This window comes from Ostrea edulis, chromosome 1, assembly GCF_947568905.1.
Source record: "Ostrea edulis chromosome 1, xbOstEdul1.1, whole genome shotgun sequence".
Lineage (NCBI taxonomy): Eukaryota > Metazoa > Mollusca > Bivalvia > Ostreida > Ostreidae > Ostrea > Ostrea edulis.
This window is the reverse complement of record NC_079164.1, coordinates 3,421,147-3,444,506: the sequence shown is the minus strand read 5'-3', so window position 1 is coordinate 3,444,506 and position 23,360 is coordinate 3,421,147. Positions and strand designations below refer to the sequence as shown.

The 23,360-nt window shown below is 35.7% G+C and overlaps 1 protein-coding gene across 6 annotated transcripts in view; it reads left to right on the top strand.

The window, feature by feature from the left end:
• The window catches only part of LOC125664562 (multiple epidermal growth factor-like domains protein 10), a 182,250-nt gene that overhangs the window by 17,027 nt on the left and 141,863 nt on the right, over positions 1-23,360 (top strand). The window contains exons 5-8 of one of the 6 annotated variants that reach the window (XM_056151349.1): positions 1,659-1,753; positions 10,002-10,112; positions 10,819-10,916; positions 14,860-17,393. The exons of 4 other annotated variants lie outside the window; for them this stretch is intronic. In XM_056151349.1, the coding sequence (XP_056007324.1) occupies positions 1,659-1,753; positions 10,002-10,112; positions 10,819-10,910 (298 nt within the window). In that variant the 3' untranslated portion in view covers positions 10,911-10,916; positions 14,860-17,393. Of the gene's footprint in view, positions 1-1,658; positions 1,754-10,001; positions 10,113-10,633; positions 10,698-10,818; positions 10,917-14,859; positions 17,394-23,360 lie in introns of those variants that run through there. One more of the 6 variants, XM_056151358.1, reaches the window with a different exon arrangement.

Here is a 23,360-nt window from a genome sequence, read left to right as displayed (position 1 = left end):
CCCGGTGGTAGGATGGGGCCACAAGGGGGAATCAAAGTTTTACACACAAATATATAGGGAAAAACTTAAAAAATCTTCTTGTCAAGAACCACTAAGCCAGAAAAGCTGAGATTTACATGAAAGCTTCCTGACATAATGCAGATTCAAGTTTGTTCAAATCATGGGCTCCGGGGTTTGAATGGGGCCACAATAGGGGATAAAAGTTTTACATACAAATATATAGGAAAAATCTTTAAAAATCTTCTTCTCAATAACCACTGAGTCAGAAAAGCTGATATTTACAAGAAAACTTTCTGACATAGTACAGATTCAAGTTTGTTCAAATCATGGCCCCCGGGGGGTAGGATGGGGCCACAAGTGGGGGGGGGGGTGTCAAAGTTTTACATACAAATATAGGAAAAAGCTTTAAAAATCTTCTTCTCAAGAACCATTGGGCCAAAGAAGTTGACATCTTGTTTTCATTGTGGATACAGATATTGCCTTGAAATTTAGTCAAAGGCTTTCTTTTGGAGGAATACAAGTTCATTTTGCATTTCAGCTGGACTGGTCCATTCATGACCTACTTTTCAGGTAAAATAGGTCAAACATTTTTCTGGGCTTTTTTTTTTCATTATAGATACAGATATTGCCCTGACATTTAGTCAAAGGCTTCCTCTCGGAGGAATACAAGTTCAGTTAACATTTCAGCTGGATTGGTCCATCCTTGACCTACTTTTGGACTAAGAATAGGTCAGACAGTTTTCTGGGCTTTTTTTCATCATGGATACATATATTGCCCTGATATTTAGTCAAAGGCTTCCTCTCAGAGGAATACAAGTTCAGTTAACATTTTAGCTGGATTGGTCCATCCTTGACCTTCTTTTGGACTAAGAATAGATCAGACAGGTTTTATTTCCATGAGTCTTGAATTATGTGATTACTTTTTGCTCACAATGAGCTTTTCTAATCTCCCGTTGTTCGTCTGTCTATCTGTAAACTTTTCACATTTTTGACTTCTTTCCCAGAAACAGTACTGGACTGGAAAGGGATTCAAGTTTGTTTAAATGAATGGCATTGCCCTTTTCAAAGGGGAGATATCGCAAAATTAGGGCAAGGTCATTTAATTTTTTCTCTCATAAAACCACTGTGCCGGAAAAGCAGAAATTTACATAAAAGCTTATCTGACATAATGCAAATTCAAGTTTGTTATAATCATGACCCCCAGGGGTAGGGCATGGGGTCACAATAGGTGATCAAAGTTTTACATGTGAATAGGTAGGGAAATCTGTAAAAATATTCTCAAGAACCACAGGGCCAGAAAAGTTTACATTTACATGAAACCTTCCTGATAGAGTATAGATTCAAGTTGGTTAAAATCATGGCCCCACGGGATGGAATGGGGTCGGAATAGGGGATCAGAATTGTATGCGAATATATAGGGAAAATCTTCATGTCTTATGGACATTGTTCTAGTTTAGATTTCATAGCTTTTGGGACAAGTGATAATTTGAACTAATATTTGGGTGACCCATGTGGCCTGTTGGTCTTTCAGTATTGTACCACTAATAAGTCATGAAGTACAATGTAACATTATAGTTTTGTTTTTCAGTGCTATGTAATTGTGCCGCTAATAAGTCGTGTTCAGAAGTACAATGTAACATTATAGTTTTGTTTTTCAGTGCTATGGGAATTGCTCTTGGTGTACTCGTGCCGCTTATCCTGCTGGTTGTTGTTCCAGGAATTCTTCTGTTCAGGAAAAGACGTCACTCACAAGGTATGATATTTTTGTTGTATTCATGAAATACTTTGTAACATTATAGTTTTGATTTTCAGAGCTATGGGAATTGCTCTCGGTGCTAATTGCGTTGGATATTGCAGGAATTCATTGGAAGTTCAAGAAAAGAGGTCCCAAAAAAGGAAATTTTATAGTATTCATGGTCTTTGGATTCTGGTTTGAATTGGTTGCAGAAAATTAAACAATTTTGTTCTGTTATTTCTTGTACTTTGTAGGTCACCTGAGTATATTGCAATTAGTCAGCATTTGTTGTCATCCATTGTGTGTTAACAATGGAACATTTTTTACTTCTTCTTGATAACTACCATTCCAATTCTTTATAGTCCCCTACCGACGAAGTCGAAGGAAACTTTAGGTTTGCGCTCCTTCCGTCTGTCTGTCTGTCAGTCCTGTAAATCAATTTTCCGGACTTTTTTTTGACATGCTTGTAGATATTCATTTGATATTTGGTAGATTGCCTCGCCATAACAAGTTACAGATCAAGTTTGAATTTCAGCTCGGTCCATTTATTTTTCATTAAGTTATGGCCCTTGGACTTAGAAAAATAGCATGAATTATTAGTTTTTCGAACTTTTTTGGGTTGTGCTTGCAGATATTCATTTGATATTTAGTACATTGCTTTGTCATAACAAGATACAGATCAAGTTTAAATTTCAACTCGGTCCATCGATTTTTAGCTCACCTGAGCTGAAAGCTCAAGTGAGCTTTTCTGATCACCCGTATTCTGGCGTCCGTCCGTCTGTCCATCTGTAAACTTTTCACATTTTCAACTTCTTCTCAACAACCACTGGTGTAGATTCTAAATTGTTCAAATCATGACCCCCGTGGTAAGGGTGGGGCCACAATAGGGGGTCAAAGTTTTATATTGAAATATATAGGCAAATTCTTTAAAAATCTTCTTCTCAAGAACCACTAAGCCAGAAAAGCTGAGATTTACATGAAAGCTTCCTGACATAATACAGATTCAAGTTTGTTCAAATCATGGGCCCCTGGGGTTGGATGGGACCACAATAGGGGATCAAAGTTTTACATACAAATATATAGGAAAAAGCTTTAAAAGTCTTCTTCTCAAGAACCACTGAGTCAGAAAAGCTGATTTTTACATGAAAACCTTCTGACATAGTGCAGATTCAAGTTTGTTCAAATCGTGGCCCCCGGGGATAGGATGGGGCCCCAAGGGGGGATCAAAGTTTTGCACACAAATATATAGGGAGAAACTTAAAAAATTTTCTTCTCAAGAACCACTGAGCCAGAAAAGCTGATTTTTACATGAAAACTTTCTGACATAATGCAGATTCAAGTGTGTTGAAATCATGGCCCACGGGGGTAGGATGGGTCTACAAGGGGGATCAAAGTTTTACATACAAATATAGGAAAAAGCTTTAAAAGTCTTCTTCTCAAGAACCATTGGGCCTAAGAAGTTGACATTTACATGAAAGCTTTCTGACATAGTGTAGATTCAAGTTTTCAAAAGGTAGTTTGGGCCATAATAGGGACTAAGGTTTTACATGCAAATATATATGGAAAGTCTTCAGATATGGGCCAAGGTGACTCAGGTGAGCGATGTGGCCCATGGGCCTCTTGTTCATTAAGTTATGACCCTTGGACTATGAACAAAAGCGTGAATTATCAGTTTTCCGGACTTTTTTTATGTGCTGACAGATATTCATGTAAAAGCAATTTCTTCTGCAGTGACTAACTCTTCCTCTGTATCCTTTGAGCTGACTTGGGGAGAGTAACCTTCGGACTCTCTAGCTTCATCTGGATCTGATGTGTGGCTCTTATCATCAAGAGTGAGAGTGTCCTCCCTCACATCAGTGTCATCCACTATTGATGCTGTCCAGCCAGCTGGAGTCTGACCGTCGTCAGTCTGGACGGTATCAATATCGGAAGGAATGTCACTTCCTTCTTCATTCAGTGGAGTGGCTGAATTCAGCGGACCGGTCCTGACTATGACTTCCTCATCACTACTGTCACTGTCTGAGTTCTCGGTAGAAGCAATCTCTTGTTTTCCTGTTTTTTTTGCTCTTCTTTGTAGTCTTTTCCTTCGTCTAGGTGTAGGTCTCTCTGGAAATATAGTTGGATTAAAATCCAGATGTCCAATGGGCAATAACAGGTTGCGATGAACTGTCCTCTTTCTGTCTGATCCTTCTTCTCTCACTGTGTACACAGGAATTGATGAATTAGGCTGACCTATGACAATGTATGGTGTTGATTCCCATTTATCAGAACTTTTGTGCTTACCATCAAAAGCAGTGATTTTGACTAAAACTCTGTCTCCAAGTTGAAGAACAGTTGATCTAATTTTCAAATCATAATTATATTTTTGTCTTTTTGTCTTTCTTGTGCCTTTCTGTTTGCTTCAGTTGCCAATTCATAAGCACGGGTTAAATTGGTTTTCAAAGTTTCAACATACTTCGGGATGGAAGTTTCTGAAGATGATCCTGGGATGTTGAAAGCGATATCTACTGGTAATCTGGGTTGCCTGCCAAACATCAGAAAGAAAGGAGAATGCTGTGTAGATTCCTGTTTTAAAGAGTTGTAGGCATGGACCAGTGGAGCAATATGGGACTTCCAGTCTGCTTTTTGCTCAACATTCAAAGTACCTAACATCTGCAACAAAGTTCTGTTAAATCTTTCACAGAGTCCATTACCCATTGGATGGTATGGTGTGGTTCTGGATTTCTTAATGTTCATGATGTTGCAAAGTTCCTCTATTAGCTTTCCTTCAAATTGTGCCCCTTGATCGCTGTGTATTTTCTGTGGAATACCATAATGCACAATAAACTTGTGAAACAAAACATCGGCTGTAGTTTTAGCTGTCTGATTTTTAGTTGGAAATGCCTGCGCATATTTAGTAAAGTGATCTGTAACTACAAGAATATTTTGAAAACCACCTTTTGAGGATTCTAAAGTCAAAAAATCAATGCAAAGGAGTTCTAATGGTTGTGATGTGGTAATGCTAACAAGAGGAGCTTTTTCAGTCTGTGCTTTTCGAAGAACACACCTAGAGCATGTCTTGATGAAATGTTCAATATCTTTAGTCATTCCGAACCAAAAAAATCTATCTTGCACAATGCTTGTTGTTTTCTCTCTTCCAGGATGTCCCATATGTGTGTGCAAGTATTTCAAAACTGTTTTCCTGCAAGAATAAGGCAATACTACTTGTTTCTTGATGTTAGAATCTCCATTCTGCGTTTCTCTGAAAAGAATACCATATCTGATGTAAAACTTTTCAAAATTCCTCAACATGGCTAAATGAAAAGGAAGGTTATTGCTGGGAAGATTTTCTTTCTTAGGGAGAATTCCTGCTCTGACTTGCGAAAACCAAAAGCGAATGTCCCTGTCTCGGTATTGTTCTTTTCTAATTTTGAATTCTGAAATATCTGAAAATTCTGACTGAAATAAGTTATCTGTAACATTTGGAGAAATTGACAGACATTCAACAAAAGGAATATGTACATGATGAACATTACAAATACTTTTGATTGATTCTACAGATATTTGTTCACGAACGTCTGATAATTCAGGTAATCGTGACATACCATCAGCATCTGAATTACATTTACCAGGGCGGTAATAAATATTGGAGTCATATGTGGCTAATGAAGCTACCCATCTCTGACAAGTGGCATCTAATTTTGCAGAAGATAATACATATGGCAAAGGATTGTTGTCTGTAATGACATTAAAAGTTGTACCATACAAATAATCAGAAAATTTCTCAGTAATTGACCACTTAAGTGCAAGGAATTCAAGTTTATGTATCGGATAATTTTTCTCAGATTTAGACAAACCTCTACTTGCATAAGTAATAACACGTTTCTGGTTATCTTGAAGTTGGTAAAGAATAGCACCTAATCCTTTCTGTGACGCATCTGTATGGATTTCAAATGGTTGACCATAAATAGGGAAACCTAAAATAGGAAAATGAGTAAGACAATCTTTGAGTTTATTGAATGAACTTTCTTGCTCTTGGTTCCAATGCCAGTTTGGTGATGGAACTGTTGCTGATTTCGCACCCCTTTTTGTTTTCTTTGACGAATCTGGAACTAAATTTGTCAATGGCCTTGCTACTTTTGAAAAATCTTTAATGAATTTACGGTAGTATCCGACGAAACCTAAAAATTGACGAACTTGATCTGGATTTACTGGAGTAGGCCAACTCAATACTTTCTGAATTTTTTCAGGATCAGGTTCGATACCATTTTCGGATACAACATGCCCAACATTTTTGACTTTCTTTTTACAAAACTCACACTTTTTGGGAGATAACTTCAAATTGATTTGTCTAAGGCGTCCCATCGTGGGCGCCAAATTTATAATGGGGTTGTAGTGGTAATTAATAAGACGAACTGGTATTTTATATTGGTTTATTCTTCTTATTATTATTATTTGGATTCTGCAAAACATCATGTAAAGAGAAATTAAGTACATGTATATCAATCAGTACATGGAAAGAATATCATAATATACATTTACATTTTAGACTAATTTACATAAAACATAGACACATACATTACTAGACAAACGATAATGCTAGAGTTATTCCCCTTTACACAATATCATTCAAATACTATAGTTTGAACTTATTTACATATCTGGAAATAACTTTTATTATCTATATTAATTCTTAATATAAATACAAAGATACAAGCGTATGATTATTTACAAGCAACCTACCAACTATGGGCTGAATGCTTTCCCAATAGATTCGAGTGATATATTGGTAATAATCTCAATACGATCTACAAACAATATCATACACTTTACTACAGTGTCTTATAATACAAACGTATATACAAACTTATAAAAATATCCTTGATCACTGAAACCTTATGACAATAAAATGTTTAAAACAGTAACTAATTTATCTCTCTCAGACATCTTGTTATATATAGTGTATATGTGTAAAACATTAATAAATATCTTCCTTAATACTGTCGACACTAAATTGAAACTGAATACTAGATATTTAGGAGTAGGTAGTCCTTTACCAAGATTGTAAATTTCATGATCCCAGGGGTAAGGGTTTTGGTTCCAGAGTGGGTCCAAAGTTATTATAGTGAATATTGTCTTCATCATTTGAAAGACTTCTTTAAGTTTGCTGTTACAGTATAAAACTGAATGCATATTTAGGAAAAGATGTACCAAAATTGTGAATTTCGCAATACCAGGGTTTTGACTCTAGGATGGGTCCAAATTAGTCATATTGCGTTAATGCTACATATATTATATTCTGAGGAAGCCAATGTGCGTTTTGTTTTACCATACTTTAAAGATTAAGAAAATTGAAGAGGATGGTGCTTTATATGTTGTAAATCGTGGACAAATTGACTCTGAGGCCTTTGCCTTTGATGTTTTATACTAGCTGTTACCAAGTATTAGAATTTAATTATCTTAGATATGCAGAACAGGAAAATTATTACAGAATTCATAACCCTTGGGACTAGAGATACTTTTAATAATACTCGGGCAACCAGTAAAACCTGTGGACCTCTTGTTTAAACAATTCGATTACAGTCAGACCTGTATTAAGAGACCGTCCAATGGAGAATGGGAAAAAAGTCACATAGGATAGGTGGTGTCTTAATACAGGTTGCCTATTTTCCACAGTAAATGCATGAAATTTCGCAAATAATATACAGAAATAATTTGTACAATGGAGAAAACTGTACATGTATTTGGAATTTATCATGATTATAGAAGAATATCAGGTAGGGTTTTAATAGTTGTAAATTGAAATTAATATAATTATGCTGTATAGTTAAAAATCTAAAATACAATTTGTTGTATCATAATTTATTATTCATCAAAAATTGCATTTAATCTGTTTAAGAATGATAAAATTTGCATGCATTTCATATTACACATTTACACGAGATTTAAATGTCATTTAAATTATGAAATGCATACAAATTTTCTAAAAGTTATGAACATTTTGAAAGCAAGTGATGAAGTTTTGGGTCTCCTTTTGTACAATATATGCTCGGAATATGTTATTCAATTTGAAGAACATTTAATAAATCACAATATCCATTGTGCACAGCAAATCTTTTAAGTTTTTAACTTAGGCAAGCAACTTTCTTGAACTCGGATGTGTCAAATACTCGGGATCTGTCGAAGTGAGCCGCTAGTTCCAGTCATGATTCTGGAAACCTCGGGTATCTCATTCAGGAAAATTGCAAATACTATACTCCATTTAAAATTTCAGTCCTAAGCACAATATTTACCTGATTTATATCGCAATTGGGCCAATTTTTCACCCTGTTGATCATAATGGTATTATGATTCATTTCCGATCTACCCGCACTTCCTAAAGTTTGTTGAAATTCACACCTTCAAACACACCGGCCTTAATTCCCAGAATAGTCATGCTCAACTGAAATCAAAAGTAGGAAATCGCGTTGTAATTGACAGTACAGTTGTTAAAGAAAATTAAAATTACGTGAAATTACACGAAAAGGTTGTAAAAATCATGGTCGTTGGTCGTGTCACACAGGTGATCATTTAATACAGGCACAATATATAGGGTAATGTTTGGGGGGGGGGGGGGACTTCTTATACACCCCCCCCCACGAACGAAGTTCAGGGGGGTATATAGGAATCACTCTGTCTGTCTGTGCAGATTCGTGTCCGGGCCATAACTTCTTTGTTCTTTGACATAGGCATACCATACTTGGCACACAAGTGGATCACCATGAGACAATGTACCTTCATGACCTCTATATGACCTTGACCCTTGACCTCAAGGTCAAAATTAAAGGTTTTTTACAATGGATTCGTGTCCGGGCCATAACTTCTTTGTTCTTTGACATAGGCATACCATATTTGACACATGAGTGTATCACCATGAGATGATGTGTCGGGTACCTTCATGACCTCTATATGACCTTGAACATTGACCTCAAGTTCAAAACTGATTATAGGGTTTTGACATAGTCATACCACAAGACATAGGTGTATCACCATGAGACTATGTGTCATGTACATTCATGACCTTGACCTTTGATCTCAAGGTCAAAATTATAGGTTTATACCATGGATTTGTGTTTGGACTGTATCTTCCATTTTCTTCTACAAAGGCATACCATATTTTTACACTCAGGAAAGAGATAATTTATACCTATTAACAACAACACCCTTTGGGAGATTGTAGACATTCGGTTCACAATCATTATATTTCATGTAGACCACAACAATTCCTATAAACCAAAATAAAAACACAAAAATTAGCACATGAAAACTAATTGCTGAAGATACACAATATTTCGTGGAAAACCTTGCAAATATTACAAACATTGATTCGTAAGCATTCTAAAAGAACAGTTAAAGCTTAGGAAAGTTTGCACTCGGTGGGTTTCCCCATCTTACAGAAGAGGTTTCTTTGGGATCTGGGTTAGAATAGGTCTTCAGTATCCCTTGCTTGTTGTAAGTAGCGACTAAATGGGGCATTCCTTCAGATGAGACCGCAAAAATCAAGGTTTCGTACGTGTCACAGCAGGTGTGGCACGATAAAGATTCCTCCCTTCTCAAAGGCCATAAGCGTCGAGCATAGGCCTAAATTTTGCAGCCCTTCACCAGCCATGGTGATGTCTCATATGAGTGAAATATTTTCAAGAGGGACGTTAAATAATATACAATTAATCAATCAATCATGAACAACTTCTTAGATATTGTAGACATGATTTTTTTGGTTTATTTCATATAGGTTGCTTGCATGTGGCTTACATGAAAATAACATAGCTTAATACAAGCTTTAAGTCTGCTGGTATGAAATTCTATGGATTTTATGTGACCTCGGACATAGCAGAAATAAGTACCGCAGTGCCATGTAATGATGTACGTTTACAGTTATATTTGGGAATGGGGCATATTTAGCATATTGCGATGCTGTCTCCCCAGCTGATTGTGTTTTATTTTCATGAGTTCTATAGTAGATGTTTGGGAAGTTTGAAACGCAGACAAGACTGAGATACTTGTTACTATCTGTACACAGAATTCATGTTTATTTGCAAAGTGATATTTATTTCCCTGTAAGGAAAATAACAAAAATCTTTGCTGGATATAATGAAGCTTGGTATAACAAACTGTTTTTCGCTGGCCCAGGAGTTTTACTATAACAGTTACCATATTTCGTTATAATATATGTTAGAAAAGGAATATGAAATCATGTTTTAAAACCCAAAAACTTTCATACAATTCAATTTCACTTTATTTCTAACAGATACAAGTCAGAGAGAGCCAGCAGTGGAGAGGGGTGAAGGTGACGCCTTAATGAATACTGACACAAAATGTCTGGCGGAAAACGAACAGAACCAACAACTAATAGAAAAAGGTAATTCTAGTGTTTATGTGTCCCATCCCCAATGCTCCTCCTCTCTCTGCTCATTAGGATATATGTTTTCTAAATTTGTACCAATTCTTATGAATCTGTAGTTTCTAAACTCGAGCTCTTTGAGAAAAAAATCCAGAGAAGCAAAATAAACCAAAAAGCAGAATTGTTCACACACCAACAGTAAATGTTACAAAATATGAAATTAAGTGTGATTAAAATCGACAAAATATTCTCATTCGATCAACAAAATAAACATTCACCCTTGGGACGAAGTTGGGAGTACAACAGAAAAATGGGCTCAAATAAATAAAGTAGTGTAATTAGAAACAATTATTAATTAATCAGTACAATTTTATTTAATAATTTTTATTTTTAAATTCGGACTTGCATAATGAACAATAAACATTAGCTATATATACTAGCTATTTACCGACCTGCATAGATGTTTGCGCTAGGAGGTCTTTTTAAGCATGATTTTCTTTAATCATTGATTGAAGCGCCTGCATTGTTCTTGACTACAGATAAGAGAACATCCACAGATGACAATGAAACATGACCTCTCCTGGCAGAGAATAAAAATGAAAACCAGAGTGAAGGTCGCCACTATTGACGAACCAGAGATGAATTTAGAATAAATTTGACATAAAGACACATACAAGGTGACATAAGACCTTCATACAATTCAATTTCACTTTATTTCTAACAGATACGAGTAAGAGCGAAACAACAATGCAAAATGGTAAAGCACTAGTAAGTACGGGATCAAAATGTCATGAGGAGAATGGAAGGAACCAATAGAAAAAGGTAATACTGGTTTATTTCTTCAATCCCCAGTGCTTCTCCTCTTTCCACCCATTTTCATTGCATCGAGCGGTATCTTTATTGCCATATAGCAATCGCACGGAATCTCTTTCTAATTCCGCAATTGCAGTTGACTTCCTGTCTCAATACTTCCGCCAAAAAAGTACTTGTTTTTACAGAAGAAATACATGACACAACAATATCGATAAAAACTACAAGGAATTCATAGAAGTGTAAAATTGTGAAAGCATTATGGCCCATGAATGACATCTCTATATATAAACACACCTCCGGTATTGTAGCAGATGAATATATTGGCATGCGTATAGCTACTCAGCCGCTACAATATCGGAGGTGTGTTTATTGTTGGTTACGGATATGGTCAAGTTGTTACAACTGTAGACCACTGACAGAAGGCCTGAAAGTCAATGTGTATGGATATCTGCACAGTTATTCAAAGTACTAAAAGTTTTAGGAATAAATACATGGGGAAAAAAACCCAACTTGTTAAGAAATAACAACTAAGCAAAAGGTATGAAAATTTGCAAAAGTAGTTAAAAAGGTCAAATAAGTTCCACTATTAATGCTGACTATATTTCATGAAGTCACATGATGTCTAAAATAAAGTGTGTCTATAGATGAAAGATTTAAGACAGCAAAGAAATACAAATAATTATTTAACTTGTTATGTAAACAGTCTAGATGGACTGAAGGTATGATTTCAACTCAGTCTGATTATGGACCGAATCAAAGATCTGAATTTAATCAGATTGAATTTCAACTAGTGTGCAAAAAAAAAAAAAAAATCAACCAGTCCAGGGTTTTCCCAGAAAGGATAATTTCCATTCTTCAAAGAAGAAAATTAAGATCTGCAAACATTTTACGTTAATTATGGATCAAGTCTATGTTAACAAATAAATGTAAATCTTGGCTTAGTGTAAATTCTAGGATCTAGAGAGGGCACACATATCATATGTTCAAAAGGACACTTTTCGTCCCAGCAAGACTATCATACTATGATAGTAAAAGAATAATCATTTAGCTTCTTTAAAAGTTAATATCTGCTGCCTTGATTTTAAACTTTTCAATCAACCTTATTCTTCCTCTGGCACTCCAGCCAGAGTATCTGGTGTTATATACCGATTGTTAAGCCGTTCTTGGCACACTGATTTTGACTACGGATAACTCTGTTTACCTGATATATTTATCGGGATATAGGGCTCACGGCGGGTGTGACTGGTCGACAGGGGATGCTTACTCCTCCTTGGCACCTGATCCCACCTCTGATCTGTCAGGGGTCCGTGTTTGCCCAACTATCTATTTTGTATTGCTTGTAGGAGTTATGAGATTGATCATTATCTTCACCTTTCATACCCAAAGAGATGATTAGTTTAGAGGCATCCGTAACTACTGGACCAAATTCAATAAAACTTGGTACCATCCATGGGTGAAGGGGATTCAAGTTTGTGCAAATGTTGGACCATTCCCCTTCAAAGGGGATATTATCAAGAAAATGCAAAAATAGGGTTGGGTCATTTAAAAATCTTCTCAAGAATCACAGTGCGAGAAAAGATCAAATTTCCATGAACGTTTTCTGACATAGCAGATTTAAGTTTGTCAAAATCCTAGCCAACAGATGTAGGGTGGGGCCCCGATAGGGGATCAAAGTTTTACATTTGAATAATTATATATGTTGATCGATTGATTATGGTTTTACACCATTTTGACAATATTTTGGCCATTTTACAGCGGTTAACTAATTGAAATAGGTTTTGTTGTGAGTGTTGGAGTTTCCCTGACGGCCCCCAGTTAGCCTACTCTTTTTCAAAAATCAGGGAAACCATCTTTTGCGTGCCAAGGGGGTTGTGATTCTTGAATATATAGGGAAATCTTTTTAGCTTACCTGAGCCGAAGGCTCAAGTGAGCTTTTCTGATCACATTTTGTCCGGCGTCCGTCTGTCTGTCTGTCTGTAAACTTTTCACATTTTCATCTTCTTCTCATGAACCACCGAGCCAATTTCAACCAAACTCGCCAAAAAGCATCCTTAGGTGTAGGGATTCAAGTTTGTTCAAATGAAGGGCCATGTCCCTTTCAAAGGGGAGATAATCACAAAAATGCAAAAATAGGGTGGGGTCATTTAAAAATCTTCTTCTCATTCAAGAACCACTGGGCCAGAAGAGCTGAAATGTACCTGAAAGCTTCCTGACATATTGCAGATTCAAGTTTGTTCAAATCATGGCCCCCCGGTGGTAGGATGGGGCCACAAGGGGGGATCAAAGTTTTACATACAAATATATAGGGAAAAACTTTAAAAATCTTCTTCTCAAGAACCACTAAGCCAGAACAGCTGAGATTTACATGAAAGCTTCCTGACATAATGCAGATTCAAGTTTGTTCAAATCATGGGCCCCTGGGGTTGGATGGGGCCACAATAGGGGATCAAAGTTTTACATACAAATATATAGGGAAAATCTTTAAAAATATTTTTCTCAAGAACCACTGAGCCAGAAAAGCTGATTTTTACATGAAAACTTTCTGACATAGTGCAGATTCAAGTTTGTTCAAATCATGGCCCCCGGGGGTAGGATGGGGCCACAAGGGGGGATCAAAGTTTTACATACAAATATATAGGGAAAAACTTTAAAAATCTTCTTCTCAAGAACCACTAAGCCAAAATAGCTGAGATTTACATGAAAACTTCCTGACATAATGCAGATTCAAGTTTGTTCAAATCATGGGCCCCTGGGGTTGGATGGGGCCACAATAAGGGATCAAAGTTTTACATACAAATATATAGGAAAAATCTTCTCAAGAACCACTGAGCCAGAAAAGCTGATTTTTACATGAAAACTTTTTGACATAGTGCAGATTCAAGTTTGTTCAAATCATGGTCCCTGGGGGTAGGATGGGGCCACAAGGGGGATCAAAGTTTTACATACAAATATAGTTAAAATCTTTTTCTCAATAACCACTGAGTCAGAAAAGCTGATTTTAACATGAAAACTTTCTGACATAGTGCAGATTCAAGTTTGTTCAAATCATGGCCCTGGGGGGGGGGGGGGGGGGGGGGGGGGGTGTCAAGTTTTACATTCAAATATAGGAAAAAGCTTTAAAAATCTTCTTCTCAAGAACCATTGGGCCAAAGAACATGACAGCTTTCTGACATAGTGTAGATTCAAGTTTGCAAAGGGTAGTTTGGGCCATAATAGGAACCAAGGTTTTACATGCAAATATATATGGAAAGTCTTCAGATTTGGGCCAAGGTGACTCAGGTGAGTGATGTGGCCCATGGAAATTATTTTCTCAAGAACCACTAGGCTAGGAACGTTCAAATTTTACATGGCAGCTTCCTGACATAGTGCAGATTCAAGTTTCTGAAAATCATGGTCCCCGACAGTAGGGTGGGACCACAATAGGGGATCAAAGTCTTACATTGGAATATATAGGGAAAATCTTTCAAAATCTTCTCGAGAACCACTAAACCAGAAAAATTCAAATTTACATAAAAGCTTCCTGACATAGAATAGATCTAAGTTTGTGCAATTCATGGTCCCCGATGATAGTGTTCGACCATGATATATCAAAGATTTGACACTTATATTAAACATACAAACAAGTGAAAGGCAAAGATAATGAACAGTGATTAATCTCATAACTCCTATAACAATTAAGTGTATAGAGATGAACAAATGAAGTATTCCTTGATCTTATATCAAACATATAGCCAGAATAACTCAAAAAGTAACCTTAAAAGCCTCAAAATATTTTTCCACAGCCAATGGCCCCCCCCCCCCCCTTTAAAAAAATTAAGAAAATCCAAGATCTGCCACTGGAAAGTATAGTCATAACATTGAATTAATAGATCTATTCATTTAATCTTACTGGCAATATAAATATTAAAGTATTTCTAAAGAAACTTCTGAATTTGTATCTCTTTTTTTCCAGATAGAAATATGGTAAAGTAATTATCGAGAACAACACTGTTGTACCTGTTTTCTAAGGATGGTAAATGTTGTGAGGAGGAATGGAATCTCTGTGTTGTTGTATACCCTGCATGTTGAATGTACATTTAATTGTGATGTAGCTTTACTTGATTATCCATTTGTATTCAAAGTCTACTTGTTGTTTATATATATTTTTCCTTTGAATTTTATTAATGTTGTGATTTAGAAAATTTTAAAATTTATGTTATATAGTTATGAATGAAGTCTTTCTCATATAGTATTTTTGTGTAACAATCTCATACATATTTCATTGCCAGTATTTCTCTTTAAAAGTATTTCAGACAGATAGTCCAAATATCCTTGTAGAAAAAGAGATATATTGGGGATGGCAATTTTTAATCAGCTAACCGGTTACTCGGTCAGAACGGTGGTAACCGGTTACTCGGTCAGAACGGTGGTAACCGATTACTCGGTCAGAACGGTGGTAATCGGTTGCAAAATCTGTAATACGTTAATCGAGAGAAAAAGATTTTAAAATGAGTATATTTGAATGTATCTTTTACTAAAAAAAATTCCACTCCATTTCTAAAAGCCCTACATAGTGATATATTTGCATTTTCACACATCTAATTGGTTACTTTGGAGGTAATCAAAGATATTAGTGGTACGTGAGGAAATGTGCCAATTACTGTTTGAACTCCGCTTCACTGCTCCAACCCTCCCGTGTTTCTTTGATCGTGCATAAATGAAAATAAAATCAGTGTTGAAAACTTTATTAAACATTATCGTGGACTGTAAACTGTTTTACGTAATGTAGTATGGATCTGCACTCCTCGATTTGTAATTGAACATGCTGCACTTTTCGACATCACATGCATGGAAATATTTCAAAAGAAATTTCTCGTCATAAAAAAAACCCCTGAGAAGTCGCCTGTCCTCAGCTGTTGTTGATGAAAATATTTTCATGCCGCCGAGATCGAAGATCGAGGGAGGGGGAGGGGGCATATTTTTTTTGTCCTGTTATTCTGTAATTCCTTAATTCTTTCATTCTGTCTGAAACTTTAACATTGCTAATAACTTTTTGATAACTTAGTAAGAGCTAGAGCTTTGATATTTCACATGAGTATTCCTTGTGACAAGACCTCTCCATGGGTTCAAACCCTTTTGACCTTGACATTTGACCTACTTTTAAAAACATTGACATTGGTCATAACTACTAAATGGTAAATATTAGAGATTTCATATAGCGCTTGATCATTTCTTGTTACAAGATCTTTCTACTGGTACCAAGATATTTGTCCTTGTGGCCTTGGCCACCTTTGGAATTGGCCATTATCGGGGCATTTGTGTTTCACAAACACATCTTGTTTTGAACAAAAATGGCAAATCAAATATTCGTTCTGGATAATGAAACTTTCGATCACAATCAAATATCCATTGTTTACCATTTAGTTATGTAGTGTAAAGCCCAAAATAAAATTCGTTTTTATATCGTATATTGGAATTGTGTTGTCTGTCCATCCGTCTGTATACGCAATGGTTTCCGGGCTCTAAAACGTTACCCTTTCGGTAACCATATCATACATATGGACTACCCATGGGACGAAGATGTTCCCTATCGAATTTGAGGTCAAAGGCCAAGCACACTCCTGGCGAAGAGACTACGCAAGGTTTTATCATGCCCTTTCTTTTTTCACTCGGGAAAGAAGCAATTTATATATATTAACAACACCCTTTGGGAGATTGGGGTTAGCAGGGGTATTCTTAGTGAGCATTGCTCACAGTACCTCTTGTTCCATTCAAAACATGGCATCCATGATGTACATATATGTATAAGGACACACTAATCACCTGAAGTACCAAAGTCAAGACTTACCTTACCAAGCACATTTTTTGTCTAAAAATGTACTTTTTAAGTTTTAAAGTCTTATTTATAAAGTTAGATGAAGTTATGAATAAAATTCATAAAGCCTGTCAACTGTCATTTAAAAATTAAGAATTTCATATAGGTCAGATCAACTCATTGTTGGTAGACAAATTTTCATACAGTGAATAAATAGATTCATTAATTTGTGTTAATGTTTTCAACCGCCTTCAGTAATGAAGAATTACGCAAAATTATGAAGAATATATCTTCAAAATTCGTAAATAAGAATTTAAAATTGTATCCATGGCAAACTGTATGCTTAGTTAGGCCAGGTAGGGATATACTTGTTTAGATGATTAGTGCAACCCAATATATGTCATGGATGCCATAAAAACAAGTGGTTGTTTTTATTTTGGGATTTACGTACAAATAAAAATGGTATGCAATGCATATAACTAATACTAATCAGATGTTAGTTTCATAAACAGATAACTTATTGGAAGCAAATAGTATTGTTACTAAAGTGCAGAATAATTGTTAGCACCGGCTGAAGTTGACTTGATATTTCACACATGAATATTATGAAGGACTGTCCCGAGATTCGGCGAAGGTGTCTATCCAAATATCCAGCCTAGCAGAATCTAATTTTTGTTTCTTTTTTGTAAAAATGAATGAAAAATACCATCGTCGGGAACATAAAAAGGAGTGAAAACCCGTTTTATTTTTTTCCCAACATATCAAAAAGTCGGTGCGGCGGATCTGTAAAGCAAATCATTAAAAATAAAAGGCCTTACTGGTTTGTTGTATTGTCTTTTTGAAATTGAAGTCACAAAATATATATTTTGATACGATTAACCGGTTCATCTGTCGGAACGAGTTGTGGTTATAATAATGTAATTTTATTGGATTGCCATCCCTAAGATATAATATATATATATATATATATATATATATATATATATATATATACACATATATATACATATATATACTCGATGTTGTTGGAACTTGGTACTTAGTATCGTTTTGGACTATCTGGTTGTTTGTTTTGTTGTAATTTTAGTACTTTGTATCACTTTATGTATTTGACCTTGTATCTGTGTTATGGGTCCGTCACTTCAAGGTATCAGTTGTTGTTGAAACTTTGTGCTTTTATGTATATACAGTCACGTGCCAAATTAAAAGTCACGAAATGGCTGAAGTGATAAGTAAGCTGAAATAATGAGCATAGTCATGGCCATGTATCTTAAAATCCAATATAAGTATACTTGCCCCAAAATTTCAGTACTTAGTAATGCATTTGTTGACTGCAAGAACGGTTCGAACTCGCTTGGGTAGAGACTGATACAATAATTTTATATAATATGTTGGAGTTAGAGAGATCCAGATTTCTAGTATATTGTCGATCAGGTCTATTATTGGTTTGGGAAAACTGTTTTTGAAGTTGTATTTTATATACAGTGTAGTTGCAGTGCTAGGAGTATTTATATGTAGTTATTCTGTCTCCCCTCTTTCAGGGGGAAACATTATTTTTGTACATTCCTTCCATCTGTCTGTCTGTCTGTCTGACACAAAATCTTGTGGACGATTCTCCTCCTATATGGTTTATCAGATAGACTTGAAACTTTGTACAATGCTTCATTTCCATTTCTATATGTGAATATTGTAGGGACAGGGGTATCCATTTTTTCCTAAAGGTTATAGTGGATCTAAGAGGGGTGGAGGATGTTAAATAGCTTGTGAACACTTATCCCATATGGCTTGTCCGATAGATTTGAAACTCTGGACAATGCTTCATTGACATTTGTAGATGTGCATATTATAGGGACAGGGGATCCAATTATTTTACAAATAGTTATTGTAGAGTTATGTTGAATTGTTATACATCCTAATATTTTGAGACGGTCCCTAAGTGCTTTAAGTGAATTTAATTCATTCTTAATGTTTTATGATTGTAAATTACAGGAAACATTTTATGCAATACCAAGTTATGCTAAGGTACTTTTAAAAAAAAAAAGAAGAGTTTTAGGAGTGTTATTTTATTTATCGCTAGATTGATGAAAAGACATGTCTTAACCTGTTACAAGTAAATATTGTTATTGATACACTTACTGATTCATTCCATGACTGTTTGATGCAGTTTTAGTATCGTTGAGGTAGATGCATTATTTTAATCCCATTCTTTTGTATTTATCTGTAGTTCATGAGTTGACCTCTACTTCTGGGTCAAATTGCTGTTTTAAGATTTCACCTTTATTAATATTCATGCCCGGTGAATTTCAGCATGTTGACATTTTAAGTAAACAAAACTATATATTTATGTTGATACATGAGAGGTTGAATGAAATGTAGTATTTAAAATTGCATAATAGATATTATTTATGAGATTCAACAATAGAACTATGTTGCATGAGACGTTTTCCGTTTACTGTAATTAGATGAAATTTTTGAGTGAATTGGTTAAACGGATTTTAATGGAGTATAAATAAAACAAATTCGTTAATTTTTAGTTAGTCTGCAACTTTGAGGTTTGGAGAAACGTTTGGGATTTAGCTAAAGTTTTAAGATGTAAGTTTATTTATTCATTTGGATATTTTTTCGGTTAAAACTGACTGAAATTGATAAGAAATGTTAAGGGATTAAGAGATCACATATTTCCATAATTTGGAAATGTGATCTATCAATTTTGTTAAATATTGCAAGTAGTTGATGTAATTTTATTCAAAGTCACATACTGAGTTATCTCTGAATCATGCAGACTTTACAAAAGTAATTGTTGTTAATTTACTGAATTCTGAATCTATTTTAGGAGAAATTTAGAGAGAATGAATTAATTCAAGCTATTTTGTGAAGGTTATTTAATTTATCTTGTGTTAAAAGGGATATTGTATTCAATTTTTATTTTGGTACTTAAATAGTACCTGGTGTCAGAAAAACAATTAATTATTTATCAATTTTTGAACTGCACCATCCTGACAGACTGAAGCAGTTCAATGTGTAGCATCCGCACATTCCATAAATTTTACCTAGGATCCAATGAAATGAACCCATAGGATCACAATGTATGGATCAAGAGCACATAAGAAGAAAAGGGTACAAAACTTGGAAGTAGGTGGCATTTTAGAGTCCTGCGATATAAATACTCAAACAGATGTAGATTCTAATGATGAGATGTCAGAGAGGCCAGATAAAGGAAACAGTCCCCAAACTGCAGCAATAGACATCAGAGATAAAGTGCGAATGTTATGTGTGAATTTTGGAGTGTTCGATTAGTATTCAACTACAATGCATTTTCATTATACCCCCGCAACAAGTTGGGGGGGGGGGGGGGGGGGGGGTATACTGGAATCGGGTTGTCCGTCCGTCTGTAGACACAATGGTTTCCGGGCTCTAAAGCATTATCCTTTCCACCTACCATCACCATATCATATATATGGACTACCCATGAGATGAAGATGTTCCCTATCGATTTTGGGGTCCAAAGGTCAAGCGCACTGGACATTGAAGTAGCAATATGGTTTCCGGGCTCTAAAGTGTTATCCTTTCCATATCATACATATGGACTACCCATGGGATGAAGATGTTCCCTATCGATTTTGGGGTCAAAGGTCACGTGCACTGGACATCGAAGTAGCAATATGGTTCGGTTTGTCATGCCATTTGTTTTTTACACTCAGAAATGAGGTAGTGTATACCTATTACCAACACCCTTTGGGAGATTGGGGTAAGCGGGGGGTATTCTTAGTGAGCATTGCTCACAGTACCTCTTGTTTGTATCTAGATTAGTATTTAGTAAAGGTTCTTTGTCACACATAGGTATGCTTTGCATTGCATTGATTTAATATTTGTTATTATTTTATGTTTTTTGCATTCTGTTTTTGAATATTCTTATGACGTTAAGTTTATATTCAGTCTATAATTTTTAAAGTAATAGTCGAATAAGATAAATCTATTAGCTCACCTGAACTGAAGGTTAAAGTGAGCTATTCTGATCACATTTTGTCCGGCGTCCGTCTGTCTGTCTGTAAACTTTTCAGATTTTCGACTTCTTCTCCAGAACCACTGGGCCAATTTCAACCTAACTTGGCCAAAAGCATCCTTGGGTGAAGGGCTTTCAAGTTTGTTCAAATGAAGGGCCATGTCCCTTTCAAAGGGGAGATAATCACAAAAATGCAAAAATAGGGTGGGGTCATTTAAAAATCTTCTTCTCAAGAACCACTGGGCCAGAAGAGCTGAAATTTAACTGAAAGCTTCCTGACATATTGCAGATTCAAGTTTGTTCAAATCATGGCCCCCGGTGGTAGGATGGGGCCACAAGGGGGGATCAAAGTTTTACATACAAATATATAGGGAAAAACTTTAAAAATCTTGTTCTCAAGAACCACTAAGCCAGAAAAGCTGAGATTTACATGAAAGCTTCCTGACATAATGCAGATTCAAGTTTGTTCAAATAATGGGCCCCTGGGGTTGGATGGGGCCACAATAGGGGATCAAAGTTTTACATACAAATATATAGGAAAAATCTTTAAAAATCTTGTTCTCAAGAACCACTAAGCCAGAAAAGCTGAGATTTACATGAAAGCTTCCTGACATAATGCAGATTCAAGTTTGTTCAAATAATGGGCCCCTGGGGTTGGATGGGGCCACAATAGGGGATCAAAGTTTTACATACAAATATATAGGAAAAATCTTTAAAAATCTTGTTCTCAAGAACCACTAAGCCAGAAAAGCTGATTTTTACATGAAAACTTTCTGACATGGTGCAGATTCAAGTTTGTTCAAATCATGGCCCCCGGGGATAAGATGGGACCCCAAGGGGTGGATCAAAGTTTTACACACAAATATATAGGGAAAAACTTTAAAAATCTTCTTCTCAAGAACCACTAAGCCAGAAAAGCTGATTTTTGCATGAAAACTTTCTGACATAGTGCAGATTCAAGTTTGTTCAAATCATGGGCTCCGGGGGTAGGATGGGGCCACAAGGGGGATCAAAGTTTTACATACAAATATATAGTTAAAATCTTTTTCTCAATAACCACTGAGTCAGAAAAGCTGATATTTACAAGAAAACTTTCTGACATAGTGCAGATTCAAGTTTGTTCAAATCATGGTCCCCGGGGGGTGGGCGGGGGGGGGGGGGGGTAGGATGGGGCCACAAGTGGGGGGGGGGGGTCAAAGTTTTACATGCAAATATTGAAAAAAGCTTTAAAAGAACCATTGGGCCAAAGAAGTTGACATTTACATGAAAGCTTTCTGACATAGTGTAGATTCAAGTTTGCAAAGGGTAGTTTGGGCCATAATAGGGACCAAGGTTTTACATGCAAATATATATGGAAAGTCTTCAGATATGGGCCAAGGTGACTCAGGTGAGCGATGTGGCCCATGGGCCTCTTGTCAATTATATACCATATAGTAAATCAGTAGCCAAATTTGAAGTTCATTTATAATCTATCATTTATAAGCACTGTTAAAGTAAAAGTGTTGATTGTAAATTGACGTCACAATCATGACTGTATTATGTTTGACGTTGCCCACATAACGTCACGAGGATGACGTCATAATGGAACTTGTTTACATTGTTTAAAAATCTACTGCTGAGCCCGCAGGGCGAAAGCGCTATAGAGTATTGAATTTTATTTTTTTTTTTACTTTATTCTACCCTGATACCAAGAAAAAAGAATTTATTGAATATATATATATATATATATATATATATATATATATATATCTGTGTGTGTGTTTGTAAATGTTATATATATGTTCAGAGCTGGAAGAAAATATAAATTAAATCATATGTGTTAAACATTGATTGGTGTTGTTGTTTAATGTATACCACCACAACCCACACAAGCATCATTACATCATTTGATTAAAATGGTATATACCCCAAGGTCATGCATGATGAGGTTTAAATATTTATAGAGAAGTACATGTATATCTAATCATTTTCATTATTTTGTACTTTAATGATCCACTCTTCAACTTCTAGTTACATACATGCAGTCAATACATACACAACTCCCAATGCAACTCAAAAGTGAGTCTCTGCAAACTGTTGTCGGTATCTCAGACCATCATTGCCATTGTTGTTAAATATGTGTGGTACATGTACATTAACTTGTTGATCTTCACCATCATCTTCATGATCTTGTGGAATGCATCGATCTTTGCCAATGTTATTTAAAATGGCACAGGACAAAATAACCTGACATGCCTTCTCGGGTGACAAGCGGATTTCACCATGTAGTACATGAAATCGCGCTTCTTCAGTTGTCCGATCCTCCTTTCCACCACAGATCTTGTTTTCTTGTGAGCTCTATAAATCAGTATGTTAAAATCTTTTTGACTGGTTTGGGTATTTTTAAAAATTGGTTGTTGTACACATAATAAATCACATGAATACAACAATCAAGTTATAGATGTTAATATTGATATCATTATGTGTAGAGACTTGAGAGAGAAGGGGGGCATGTTTTAAGTATGACCAATTGTTATTTGAGAAGCATAATATATTGGATGAGAATTACAAACAAAAATCATTCAGAAGACTTCTATAGTAAATCCCCATTGTAGGCATTAATTGTTAATAATAAAACAAACAAAAAAAAAAAAAAACACCACTGTGCCAGGAACGA